Raw genomic sequence first — 14,411 nt, 5'->3', positions numbered from 1 at the left:
ATTGTTAGTTGCGTTAGTTGAAAAGAAGAAAATTTATTTGCGTTTTGTTTCATTTATCTCAATTTTTAACAAAAAATAGATAGGAATTTTTAAGATATCGATCTGAACATATAATAATAACAAAAAAATATTTAAATACAAAAAAAAACAGAAAAATTACATTTCTCAACCATCCTTTTATGATAAACACACTGGTCCACGATGATAAAAAATAATAATTTTTATTTCGATTAGCCTCCACCCACAACCCCCATCTAACCATTTAATACAAAAACCAAACAAAAAATAATTAATCCACAAACAAATCTGAAATAAAGTTTAAATGAAAAGAAAAAAATCCTAAAAATATTATTAAATTTAACAACACTCACTTAAGAAAAGTTTACCAATGACCAATGTACGTATTAACACGCTAAATAAATAAAGAATGAAAGAAAAACAATGGAAAAGGACAAAAAATAATGATTAATTAAAAATGTATAAATACAATATTATAAAATGAAACTAAAACAATAAAGAAAATAAAAAATCGAATTAATTTTTACTCATTTTTCCTGTTGCATGGGCCGGATCCCCTGACTGTATGAATTTCGCAATAGTTTGTACAGGGCCTACTTTTTAGAAACTTTTAGAGAAAATCAAGAAACTTTGAGAAAATCAAGAAACTTCGAGAAATTCAAGAAACTTCGAGAAATATTTCTTGAATTTCTCAAAGTTTCTTGATTTTCTCGAATTAGAGAAATTTCATGAAAATCCAGAAAATTCAAGAAATTCGAGAAACTTCGAGAAATTTAAGAAATTTCAAGAAACTAATTTCTCGAGGAATTTTAAGAAATTCGAGAAATTTCGAGAAATTCAAGAAATTAATTTCCAAAAAGTAGGGCCTGGAATGATTGATTTATTTCAATAAAATATAATTTTGATGGCCACCAGAAAACATAACTAGAAATGGAACTACTAGAACGATCTTAGTCTCTCGTTGATCTTGTGAGTTTACCGACCTCGACTACGCCTCGGTCGGCAAATTTCACACAAGAAGTACCATTTCAATCATTTGTCCCATGTCCCATTGATAAGTAATGTACTATTGTATGCATAGCCTAATATTTGGGAATCGTTTTTGGGAATTTTTGGGAATTTTTGGGAATTTTTGGGAATTTTTGGGAATTTTAGAGAATTTAAGGAATTTTTGGGAATTAATTCCCAAAAATTCCCAAAAAATTCCAAAATTTCTTTTTTTTGCAATTTTATAATTAAGTACATGGCTAAATTGCTGCCTACATTTTGGGACAAAGTTATAATTATTTTAATGATAATTTTGGACTAGGATTCTTTTTAGAAAACGAACGACCATCGTTTGGTGTTAAAATGTGCTAGCTTTTAGTAAAAATTTAAATGTCTCTCAGTCCGAGTTTTGAGTTTTCTCGGAGGTAGGTTGCATCACCGCAAACATTTATATTTTTGCTGAAAGCTAACACATTTTAACACCAAACGATGGTCGTACGTTTTCTAAAAAGAATCCTAGTCCAAAATTATCATCAAAATAATAATAATTTTGCCCCGAAATGTAGGCAACAATTTAGCCATGTGTATGTTCCTCTTAAATGCTCGTAAAACATCAGGAAAAGTTCAAAAACCTTTAAAAACTATGAACAAGCAAAGAAAAATATTTGAGAACTTTTTTTTTGTAATTTTAGGGAACTTTTGATAATTATTTCCTAAATACTTGGCTCTGAAGAGTATAATTCTCGTGGATGTTCTCGCACCAGTCAGGGGTGAGCAATTTTTAGTTATTTTTTCCATTTTTGTAGGCCTCTTTAAAGCTGACATCAGTACAACATTACAATAAGTTAAAATAATTATTCTTGGGTTTTCGGGACCCTCTGACATGCTTTCAACTTTGAACGCTTTAACCGAAAATTGAAAAAAAATATTCGAAAAAAATGAAAGATACGATTCTCTAGAATTGAAAGACCAATCTAACGAGCCATCACTCCTTAAAATCGGAGACTACTTGTTCCCCTGTCACTATCACCTGCAGTTTTGGCGATATACTGCTTAAGATGTATTTACTGAATATATTATTTTCAATATATTTTGAAATATTTGTTGTTGTTTTTTTGGAATTTTAGGGAATTTTAGGGAATTTTTGGGAATTTAGGGAATTTTAGGGAATTTTTGGGAATTTTGGGAATTTAGAGAATTAATTCCCAAATATTAGGCTCTGATTGTATGCTTGCTAAGAGGATCGAAAGTAAAGATGTCAATTCAAACTTAACACGTTGCCGGTTATTGTGACTTGTCAACTTTAGGCACACCGGAAAGTGCTAAGGTAGTCGGGGAATACCTCCAAATAAATTTCTAAAAATCAAAAATTTGACTTTTGATTTTTATAAATTTAGTTGGAGATATTCCTCGACCCCCCTAGCACTTTCTGGTGTGCCTAAAGTGCCTGCTCGAGCATTATCCTCTACGTATTTACGTAACTCTTTCGGCCTCCTCAATCGATACGTAAATAACTATTACATGCTGCCTCTACTGGGGACGAAAGTTGAAAAAAGTAAATCCAAGGACCGAAAGTGACAAAAATATGTAAGTTAAAGCCGCTCTTATTTGAATGTACAATATTGGGTCTTGTCGCTCTTATTTGAATTTCGTTGTTTATTGAAACCAAGTTAATGTTAACGTAACGCGTCAATTGTTAGCAATTGTTTGCAGTATCTGTATGCTAGTCTTGTATTAATGATGAAAATGATGAGAAGATAGATTATTCTGTTTGAATCGCTCTAAGAAGCAACAACCAACCAACCAACCAACCAACCAACCAACAACATCCAACCAACCAACCAATTTTTAAACCGATCAAATTGTTAATAAAGAAATTAAATCAAATATTAAAATTCTAGGATTTTAAACAGGGCGAAAGCGAAATGTTAAATGTTTAATGCATTTGTATGAGATTTTTAAACGTGGATGGCATTTTTAAATGTATGTAAATCTATGTAAAAAAATCATCAACTGTGCTGTTCCTATGACCCACGCATGAATATAAATGGTTGAATTGAATCATCTCTCATCCCAAAAGAACCAACCTTGGAACACCTTACTTATATCGAAAATTACCCAAATCCATCGAAAAATCCGATGGAAGTTAGGAAGTGCCAGAGGAGTCACCTGTCATTCCAAAATTTAGGAACCGACCTAGTGGAAGTTAATACTTAATCAGTCAAAAACACTCAAAAGAGTAAAAGTGACGCAAGTCCCTGTGCATACTTCCAAAACAACTGATATCGCTGGAGGTGACGCATTCTCCGCTGGTACGCAAAAACTGTAACAGCAAAAATTTGACCAAAGAAATTCTAGAAACAAAATTTTACCAAAAAAAATTTTGCGTCACAAAGTGGCAGATGATTCGGACGTATTAGGACGTATTCTTGCCTATTTTAAAAAAATTCCTAAAAGTACTTTCCTCAACATCTGCCACTTGTGACGCAAAATTTCTTTTGGTAAAATTTTGTTTCTAGAATTTCTTTGGTCAAATTTTTGCTGTTACAGTTCCAAATATTCCAAATTGGGGGTCGTTGGAGTTAAGGGGGAGAAGTAAAAAAGTTGCTGTAAATATGCTCCGCCGTCCTCAAAAAAATTTTGTTAAAACATTTTTGGTAGTGGACTTGCGTCACGCCCGCTAACTAACGTGAGGGCATGATGATCCCAACAACTCCCTACAAGAAATACATCCCAAAACAACACACACCATTCACCACATTACCATCCATATCATGCAACAAAATATACAACACACACACACATACAAATTGGCTTTTATATGACATTTGTATGGAGACTTTGGGAAGCTAAAACTCCCAAGATATGAGTTTTTTCCAACTTTTGAAAAATCCATTCTTATTTTTGGGCCATTATTAGCCTATAACCAAAATTTCAGGAAAATCTATAGAAACGTTCTGGATCCACTTTTCCATAGAAACTAACTAACTAACGCAGGCGATTTCAGTTATCTGAAAAAACTAAATTTTGCTTATTTTCATACAAAAATCAATATTTCGAAGTTCAATATCTCGGCCAATTTTGAAGCTGTTGTAGATACCAGATATCCTAGTTTTAGGGTCGTTGGAGTTAAGAAAGAGAAATCAAAAAGTTGCTGTAAATATGCTCCGCCGTCCTCTTGTTAAAACATTTTTGGTAGTGGACTTGCGTCACGCCCGCTTACTAACGTGCGGGCATGATTCACTTTTTGAACGAATAATTCATAGAGTTACACTCGAGAGATGTCAAGGTAGCGCTGTTATTATTTCAACATGTCAGGTTTCCCACATATTTTTGTGGTTTCCTTTGATCGACAGCGCCACCATGCCACCTCTCGAGTATAACTCTATGGAATAATTCGATTATTTCTGATTTGAAGACTTCGATTCCTATGCTCCGCAATGTCGTCAACAGACTGATTAAAATTATTTCTGAAGTGCATTTGATGTTCCAGAATTTGAAACGAAACCGCTGTACGAAAGCTTACAACATACATTTGTAACAGTGTCAGACAAGAACCTTTTGTCAGGCGGCGTCTCTTATCATTTTAGATACCACTACAGGGTCACATTTCTCTTTTTGCCACTTTGTTAGAACACACTCACATAACGTGTTCTGCTAAACTAACGTGCTCAACCTAAAGTTTTTTTTTCTTCAATTTTACATTTTCTAATTAAAGTCTCGATTATAAGTTTCGTTCAGCTGGCAAAGATGGGTGGTTTTCTGAACAAAATGTTAGATTGCATGGCATCAACCCATTTGGGTCAATTCGCCATCAAAAAAATTGATTTAGTGTTATGGTCGTTGGAGAAGCCAGCGCGATATTCTGCGGATGGTGAATACAAAAAGGATAGCCTGAATTTGCCATGGCCAATATTCATGACCATTCTCGTCAACATGCAAATATTGCGGATTATTTGCTCAACGGTTTCGGTGCATTTCAACAAAGGTTCCATTGAGCCAAAGGACATTGTCAAAGGTCTTCAAAAATGGCGGAGAACATTGCGTTCCATTCGGTTCAGAGGCCTACGAGTCATGAGGGAAAGTCAGTGCGGAAAGTTAAGGCCGAAGAACGGTGAGATGTTCGACGATCGGTAGGCAGTAAAGCAATGAGAATGAAAATGAAAATTTTATTTTCAGTCCCTACCAGTCCATCTCTAAAGGATCAAGGTAAAAAACGTAACCACGATGAGATGTTGGAGCACGACCTACTCGACGACTTGATGAACCGCACATTTTCCGACACTGATAACACCGATTCAACCTTTATGATCAGCAAGTTTGGAGACATTTCCACAAATGGTTCGTCGAACGATGGACATAGTCTTTCGGAGGATTTCCAGTCACCGTTCAAATCAAAGCATTCGTTAGACTCATCGCTTCAAGACACTCTACCGATTTCCGCTAGCGAGTCAGAACATCAGGAACCGAATATGTCAACCAAATCAAATGAAGGGACGTTCGTATCAACGGTTGATGATACCGAAGAATCGGCATTTGCATTGACTGAAGAAGAATCCGGCCAATCGCCGAACGACAACTCGAAGCACAGCGAACGTAACGGATCGCGGTCTACTGAATCAACTGTTCAAACGAATGGAAACTCGAAAGTGAGCAAAGAATCGTTGAACGCTCCCGTCGATCCGCTTGATGCTATGATGTTCAAGTTGGTGGAAATGGAAAGTAGTGAATGGAAAATAAATAATTCTAAGAAATCTGGAAAGAATCGTCATGGCAACAAGAAGAAGCGTAATTATTCGTTAACATCTAGTCAAGAGAACGTCAATAGTCAGTCTTCCATGAAGGCGAGTAAAAGTCAAGAGGCGATAAATAAGCTTTAGATTAGCAATGCAAAATGTATGCAAGGTGGCAATGGTCCACCATTTATTTGGATTTGTTTTCGCTTCTTTTTTCAATATTGTTTTTCTCGTAGTTTATTTCAAAGTTTTGTAATTCTTATATTTCTAAATAAAAAAGATTCATTCTCACTTCGCCCAACGCTGCATTCATTACCGGACTCAAAACTACAAGTTTTGCAGTTCTGAAAATATTTTCATTTGTAACTTCACCCTATTCTCCAAACTTCCATTCTTTACTAAAAAGTGGCTGATAATTTTAGTCATTTTGTCTGCCGGTTTAACAAGAAATTCCTCTTTACATGCATGCACGTATTTCGAGCTCATTTGAAATGTTAAAAAAAATGGTTAATTTTGAGTGACACTCTCTAAGAATGACCCCCTAGATAGTCTTGAACTTAGTTAGAGAGATGCAACATTACAGCTCGCATTAAATATTTTAAGATGGAGGAATTTCCCAAATTTAACGTTGGTCTTATAGGAGAATGGAGTTTAGAAACTAAGGGCAAAATCTATTACAATTTAGTACTTTTCTTCATCAAAAGTCTGCTGTCACTGAATTATTTTTTCATGAACAAACTTCACTGCTGTGACATTTCTTGGGAATGAATCAATGTGAAGTTGTTACACAAAAAAATAGTACAGTGAGAATGAAGTACTATAAAAAAAATGTGGCGCCTCTACAGGCCAACCGACTAGGCGAATATCTACTTTGATAAAATCTATTTGGTATTGAGTCGCTCGCTTTTCCAGTAAATTTGATGGAATATCTTTGAGCTATCGATCACTAACAAAAAAGAGTGGAAAATCTTACCTGCTGCAGGTAACTTTGTCTCCAGGTAATCTACAATAGCTGCCACAGTGCTGCTCTCCATACAAAAACAAGGCATCAGAACAGTCGGAGCGTTTGCTGCGACTTAGCCCCGTACGACCCGTAACCATAATACGCCCGTAGCCGTAATACGCCCGGAACCCTAATACGTCTACAACCCTCTAATGCGTCTGTTACCAAAATGCAAGTCAAGTTGGGCATGGTCAAATTTACTGAAAGTGTTCATTTTTAAAATTGCGCATAGCGCAATTACGAAAGCCCGTACGAAGTACCTCTCAAATAAAACCAACAATTTACGATATTATTTTAGAAACCCAAACTTTTTTGCCAACTTTCCATTGCCTTAGTCCAAGGGCCCAAATTTGAAACTTTTTTGCCATCATTCTATTCGGCATTCAATTATCTCTCAAATGAAACAAAAACTAGCAAAATCGGATGAGATTTACTCGATTCATGTGCAAAAAACACTTAGGGCCGAGTAGTGGCCTTAGTCCAAGGGCCCAAATTTGAAACTTTTTTCGCCATCATTCTATTCGGCATTCAATTACCTTCCAGAAAAAACTAAATCTAGCAAAATCGTATGAGATTTACTCGATTTATGTGCAAAAAACACTTAGGGCCGAGTAGCGGCCTTAGTCCAAGGGCCCAAATTTGAAACTTTTTTTGCCATCATTCTATTCGGCATTCAATTATCTCTCAAATGAAACAAAATCTAGCAAAATCGGATGAGATTTACTCGATTTATGTGCAAAAAACACTTAGGGCCGAGTAGCGGCCTTAGTCCAAGGGCCCAAATTTGAAACTTTTTTTGCCATCATTCTATTCGGCATTCAATCTCTCAAATGAAACAAAATCTAGCAAAATCGTATGAGATTTACTCGATTTATGTGCAAAAAACACTTAGGGCCGAGTAGCGGCCTTAGTCCAAGGGCCCAAATTTGAAACTTTTTTCGACACGTTCTTTTCGGTATTCAATTACCTTCCATAAAAAACTAAATCTGGCAAAATCGGATGAAATTTACTCGATTTATGTGGAAAAAACACTTAGGGCCGAGTAACGACCTTTGAGCCCTCCCAACAAGCTCTGGAAGGGCCGACCCTACCATGCCCATTTTCGAACTTGACCTTACTTTTGTCGATACCAATCGGGGAAAAAAGAATTTTGAAAAAAGGTTGTGATTTGCTCAAGCTAGAGGGGTCACAGACGGACGGACGGACGGACGGACATTTTTTTTATTGCGGATTCGTCATCTATGAACATAACCAAATGCTTTGCCCTTACTGTCTGCTTCCAATTCGACGTGTTACAAATGGCATATTAATCTTATAAGCCCCCAGTACTTCGTACGGGGCTAAAAACAGCAGTCAAGATAGATTACCTGGAGACAAAGTAACCTGCAACAGGTAAGATTTTCAACTCTTTTTTGTCAGTGCTGGAAAGCTATAAAGAAACGACCCAAAAATGTTGAACCTGAATTTTTTGATGAATTGACCGACAATTTTAAGAAGATAGAGTCACCGAACTGTTATAAATGATGAGGGTGAAGATGGCAAGCCTGGAGTATATACGTTTCGGGCACTGTACATTTTTAAATATGCTGGTGTCTCAAAAAACCGCCTAACGTTTGGATACTATCTCTGTTGTGATTTACTTCAGCTTCCCAATGATGTCCGAGACACATCTGGAGGGACAGTATAAGTGTACGTTGGGAGTGTAAATACATCACAACTCTCAGGGGCGATTACCCTATGGGAAATTCGAGACCGTGCCCATGGCGCTGGAAAAATTTGGCGCTGAGTTCAGTCACTAAATTGACAATTATTTTCTGAGTAGAAATTGTTTATTAGTTTCAAACTGAAATTTAAAAAAATTTTGCCTGCGGCGCTCGTAATCTATCACAAAACTGTAGAGTGTTTGCTGATGCCTAATCTCGTAAAGCACAGTACGCACGGAGTTCCAAATTTTTATTCTGGCGAGTGCATGAGTTCACGGGTTAAAATTGAAAATTTCATTTCGCATGTCATAGTATTCAGTCCGAACATTTACAAAAAAGAAATTATCTTGCCGGGAAGCATGAATGGTGAAGTCTAAAACAATAGTCCTTTACATAATGGAAAGTGGCAAAAAAGAAGGAAACCGCTCCTCTTCGATCTCTCAAACTAGTTCAGAATGGATGCCTCGAAAAAGGAAAGCTCGACCATTGAATTAGCGTAAAAACTACGAATTGTGATGTGGTCTTCATGAACTAAAATTTGTAACTTTTAGCTCATACCAGTACTATGCCAATAATCAAAACAGCATTTTCTTGTGGTTTCAGAATTTCTCTAGTGATGTCTGTTTTTGAAAATTTTCTTGCTCGCTGCGCTCGCAATTACATTTCTTCCACACTACAATCCATTTCAATGGTCTCCGAAATGTACGTATCTAACAAGCAGTAATTTTCATTATTATCACCTTGTTTGTAAGATATTCATATAGGAAAATTAGCGCTGAAAACCTTAATCCGCCCCTGACAACTCTAGTCTGCTCGCAAAATCCTGAATATGGAAAAAATCTGATTTGCTGCCTTGATGGCGTCCGGAAGAGCATAACTCTGATTTAAAGCGGATGTAAAAGTAAAATTCTCCATTTTCTTTTAAGAACAAAGTTGAGGAAATTCGGGTTGTTACCGAATTGTTTTCCATATAAGGATATGATGCATGTCATAATTCAGCAGTGATGCCTACCGTGAGGCTTTCAAAAGAAAATATCACCTCAGCCGCAATTCGTAATAGTTATTTATGACATCGAGTGCAAAGTACTTTATTAGGCTCCAGTCTCAAGTTGTGGTATTATGATACCATGCCGTTATTTTCCTAACGCATGCTGAAACATTTTTTTAGCGAATGAGAGGTGTCCAGCGCGAACCGGCCGCGCGTCTGAATGGCATTACCTCCTCACTATATTTACCTTGGTTTTTTTAGTCATTAAAATTAAGTCTTAATGTTCAATTAATAAATATAATTAAATTTACGTTTCTTCCATTTGATCTACTGAAGGTAGTGACTTTACGTTCATAAAAATCTTTCTCATTTTCTTTTGTTTTTTTTTTTGTTTTTGTTTTTAGTTTTAGCATTTAGCCCCGTTTTGTGTATGTGATGTGGTGATTGAATGGTTTTTGTGGATGTTTTTTCTTTCAAAAATAGAAATACTAAATAAACGTACGGATAATCTCGATCACTACGAGCATTGCCAGTACGAGAAATCGCATAAAATCCTAAATTAGTTAGATCATCATCATAATTTTAAGTCACTAATACCATTTTTTTTTTCATTTTTACTATTTTTGTTTCGTTACTACAAATACAATCGTTTTTCAACTGTGTTTTATCATCTTCATTTTCTTCTTCTTCTTTTGTTTGTTTGTTTTTATCGTATAACATTATTTATCATTTTAGAGTAAAGTTAACCAGGCAGGAGCGCTGTTTTGACTAGGGACCTGAATAATCTAGTAGTCCTATATTTTTTGCGAATAAAATTTTTCAATTTATGTCAATGTTCATTTCAGTTCATTTTCTTACAGTGTGTTAGGTCCCTTATTTGACGTTTCGAAAATGAACCGCTCCTGCCTGGTTTATTTTACTCTGCCGTGTCATAATCATAATAATAATTCAGTTACACCCTAAAATTAACCTAAAAAGTTATAAGTTTTTTTTCTTCTGAGTTTCAGTGTTAGTTTTTCACTTATTTTTGTTGTTTTTTTAAATGTACGTGTCCACTCTCAAGTACATTCTTTCCCATTTTGTTGTAAATTAATTTATTTCTCTTTTATAATTTATTTTTACATGTTTATCCGCATTCACTTAAAAAAGTATTTTTTTTTTTTCGTTCATTTTTAGTTCGATTTCATACTTTTTCGGTTGTCTTTTTTGTTTGTTTTTAGTTTAATACGTTGTCACCTCAAACTATACGCTATACTAGGACCCTAATTTCTTCTTTCCTTTTCCGTCTTCAATTTTAAAACAAAAGTCCATCGAATTATGATTCCAAAACCGAAAAAAATTCCAACAAGAATTTTGAAATCATCCGGAAACTTTTATTTAAATAAAAAATAATCAAAATCTTTTCGGCTCAAAACTTAAAAAGAAAAAGAAAATAATTTTTTGTTCAACAGCAAAAAGAAAAGAGTTGAGGTTCTGTTAGCGTAAAATTATACAAATTGCTCACCGTTGACACCAACTGGGACACATATTAAAATATAGAAATTTATTGAATGTAACTAAAGTAACTAATATTATTAATGAAGCACAGTTCGGTGGTCGCAGTGTGCGGCTGTTGTTGCTGAATGTAAGCTCTTCGTTTTTTACCACTTCGTTGGGATGCTTATCGTATTCGTGAGAACAGGAAAAAAATGGATTGAAAATTGAGGTGATTCAACGCACTTCACGCAAAAGTGCTATTAATGACAGCTGCCAAATAGAGTACTATTTTGTATGAAATTTTATCCCCACTCTTTTTACAGTGTAAAATTATGTATGGAGCACTGTCAAGTTTCAGTACCCTATTTAGAGTACCACTTTTGCTGAAGTGCGTTGGGTGAAGGCAAAAAGGTTAATAAAAAAATAAAAAATCTGGAAAATTAAGATGAGTGAAAACTGGGAGTAATGGAAACCCAACTGGGAGTAAAAGGACACCACTTTGAGGGAGATTTGAGTGAGCGCAACGCAAAGGTTTACTCGAAATGAAAGGGCATACCAGATTTCTGTTCCTACAGCACAAGACTAGGTCCGAAAAAAAATTCCATTGAAGTCGGTAGCTACCATTATTTTGAATGTTAGAAAAGCCCAAACCCGAAACTGTTTCCCACAAACTTTTAACGCAAACCCACTTAGTGACATATTTTTTGCCGCGACATTCTTCAAGCCTTTTTCGTCATGAAGCCATAATGACTCTTTTTTGTGCAAAAATAATGAAATGTAGAAGACATCCTTCATCTACATCTTTGAATATCTGCACAAAAATAAGCCATTATGGCTTCATGACAAAAAAGGCTTGAAAAATATCGCGGCAAAAAATGTTTCAGAGAGATTCTTTTCAAAACCAGTTCGAAGAAAAAATGATAACCAGTGAATAACGATGAACGATGTTGATGAGCACCGAAAACCAGGGCTGGATTAAGACTTCGGGCGCCACTAGGCTATTTCGTTTCCAACGCTAAATGTAGATGTATCTTTAAAATTTCCAGTGCCAGTTTTATCCAGCGCCAGGGGGCTTAGAGATGTTGAATCAGTGTGAAATGATCTCGAGAGAAATACACAGAGGATATTCAATGCTAGTTGCTAGTCATAAGTTTTCATTTCATTTATACCAACGCACTGTCTAGCGACAGTGCTTTGTTTATACTCGTCGCTTTTCAAAGAATATCATCTACTGTGTTCATTGATTGTCATTTACGAGGTAAATATAGTGAGGAGGTAATGCCATATATAACCGAATCAGATGTGCGGTGGCACGAAAGTTCGATACAAACGCCATCTCATCCCTTCGTTGAAAGCAAAAAATGTAATAGAAAGTCGGGACATCTGTAGTCAGATAGTGAAAATATTTTTGTGAAATACAAGTAAATCGTAGTCAACTATTTTAAAAAAAGATGTCATTGGCATCGAACTTATGTGCTAGGCCGCGCGTCTGAATGGCATTACCTCCTCACTATACTTACCTTGGTCATTTATTGACATTGCAAGTTTTGCGGACTGGGATTTAAAATGTGTTCACTTTATTGTAAACATTTTCTGCGTCAAAGTTTGTCTTAAAAATTCTGGATAAATATGACACTGATAACAACTAAGGGTGTAAATAGTAAACAAGAATTATTGTTTTTTTTATTTCTCTCACTCGTAGTGATAATAGTAATTCAAAGATACGACGAGAAATTAAAACATTGCTACATCAAATTCGTTTGGAACGGCGTGCTTGATTTGGTGTCACAACAAAGAGCCAACAACCTGCTACATCAAATTCGTTTGGAACGGTGTGCTTGATTTGGTGTCACAACAAAGAGCCAATAATCCATCTGAACGTTTCATTATGTCCGATTCGGACATCGATATATTTGCAACGTTCATTGCCAATAGTGAAGACAAAAAGCTGGTTAGTCTCGAGCCAATCGCTGAACAAATTGGTCTACGATCACCAAGCTACACGAAACCAACATTGTCTTTGTTAAATGTGGAATCATTCAAGTATAACATTGAAATTAAAGCTTCAAAATTATTTTCTCAAATGTTCTTAATCATCCGTTGTAAATTAGGTCAATCGATGCAGTTATTCTCCGGAATTTTTTAAGAAATTATTCGGACAGTGAAGACTTTCCGTTAAATGGACTAAAGACGTTCTTCCGAATTATAAATAGGGCTGATCCTAACGGCCACATTCTTAAAATCATGATGATTCACTTAACCGAGGCAAATGTGTCGGTTGCTAATGCAGTGACATTGTACACCCAAGTGGAAAAATTGGTTGTTTTACCGGATGAAGAGAAGTTAGGCTGGAAAATTCTAGCTGAACAGACGATTATGCATCCGCAGGTATAGAGTGACAGTATTAATCAACAGACAGAGCATGTAAATTTCAAGTTTTGAGAAATTTCTTAGATTATCGAGACAGTCACGAAACTAATTGTAGCCAACACCGAAAAGATTCAGAATACCGAGCTCAAGCACATATCGGTTAAATTCGTGCACATACCATCTTACTCGATTCGAGGATTTTCTGGCATAAACGAAATTTACATTAACAGCAAACACTTTGAGGACAACGCCAAGGAATATGCCTCCGATACACGAGCTCAAAGTATTACGCAAATCGATGTTGTGTGTATTGCTATGCATGAGAACGCTCAAGTGCGTCTACGCCAGGTAAAATAACACTCGTTACTCGTAAACAGTTTAAGATTTGCTGATTCATTTTTGTGTTTCCAGGCCCGGGACAATTTCAATTTAAGCTCTCCATTTGTCCTCACGAAGTGTGATGATATGAACGAGTTGCAATTCGGCCGAATGGTCGAAAAGGAATTCTTTTACGGCCAAGTTGCTTGGTGGCGTTCAATGGAAGCTCTCAATATGGAGAACATTAAATCATTCTTAACAGCCATAGCGACTGGCACTCAATTACCGAAATTTGACGACAAACCCAAACCAGTTTATCGACCACCATCTGTGGTCTCAGGTATAGATATAACTGATGAAAAGTTATATTGCTTTTGTTAGAGCTAGTGTAAAGGAAGGAGATGAATGGAAAAGTAGGCAATTCTAAGAAATCTGCAAAGAATCGTCATGGCAACAAGAAGAAGCTTAATGTTTCGTTAACATCTCGTCAAGAGAACGTCAATAGTCAGTCTTCCATGAAGGCGAGCAAAAGTCAAGAGGCGGTAAAGAAGCTTTAGATTAGCAATGCAAAATGTATACAAGGTAGCAATGGTCCACCATTTCTTTGGATTTGTTTTCGCTTCTTTTTTCAATATTGTTTTTCTCGTAGTTTATTTCAAAGTTTTTAGACCCGTACGAAGTACTGTGGTCTTATAGGTTTACGCATACGTTTGTAACACGTCGAATTGGACTCCCTGAGTAAGGGGAAACCTATTGTGGTTGTCTAAAGATGCCAAATCCGCGAAAAAAAAATGTCCGTCTGTCCGTCGGTC

General features: G+C 35.9%; 2 protein-coding genes across 5 annotated transcripts; both read left to right on the top strand.

The window, feature by feature from the left end:
- The first annotated feature begins 4,561 nt into the window (after positions 1-4,561).
- Positions 4,562-14,051, top strand: LOC119085038 (dentin sialophosphoprotein-like). 4 transcript variants are annotated; one of them, XM_037195236.1, is made up of 3 exons: positions 4,610-5,117; positions 5,177-5,730; positions 14,001-14,051. In XM_037195236.1, exons 1-3 carry the CDS (start codon positions 4,756-4,758, stop codon positions 14,024-14,026), a joined length of 942 nt encoding a protein of 313 aa, XP_037051131.1. In that variant the 5' UTR covers positions 4,610-4,755; the 3' UTR covers positions 14,027-14,051. The 4 variants fall into 4 exon arrangements, with proteins under 4 accessions (XP_037051130.1, XP_037051131.1, XP_037051132.1 ...); XM_037195237.1 differs by having other exon boundaries at positions 4,610-5,119; positions 5,185-5,730; XM_037195235.1 differs by lacking the exon at positions 14,001-14,051 and having other exon boundaries at positions 4,562-5,119; positions 5,185-5,905.
- Positions 12,552-13,994, top strand: LOC119085039. The gene is made up of 4 exons (XM_037195238.1): positions 12,552-12,954; positions 13,023-13,299; positions 13,366-13,629; positions 13,693-13,994. The coding sequence occupies exons 1-4, from the start codon at positions 12,800-12,802 to the stop codon at positions 13,978-13,980; spliced, it is 984 nt and encodes a 327-aa protein (XP_037051133.1). The 5' UTR covers positions 12,552-12,799; the 3' UTR covers positions 13,981-13,994.
- Positions 14,052-14,411: the final 360 nt, after the last annotated feature.

Source organism: Bradysia coprophila, unplaced genomic scaffold, assembly GCF_014529535.1.
Source record: "Bradysia coprophila strain Holo2 unplaced genomic scaffold, BU_Bcop_v1 contig_94, whole genome shotgun sequence".
NCBI lineage: Eukaryota > Metazoa > Arthropoda > Insecta > Diptera > Sciaridae > Bradysia > Bradysia coprophila.
This window is presented reverse-complemented; position numbering and strand designations above follow the sequence as displayed.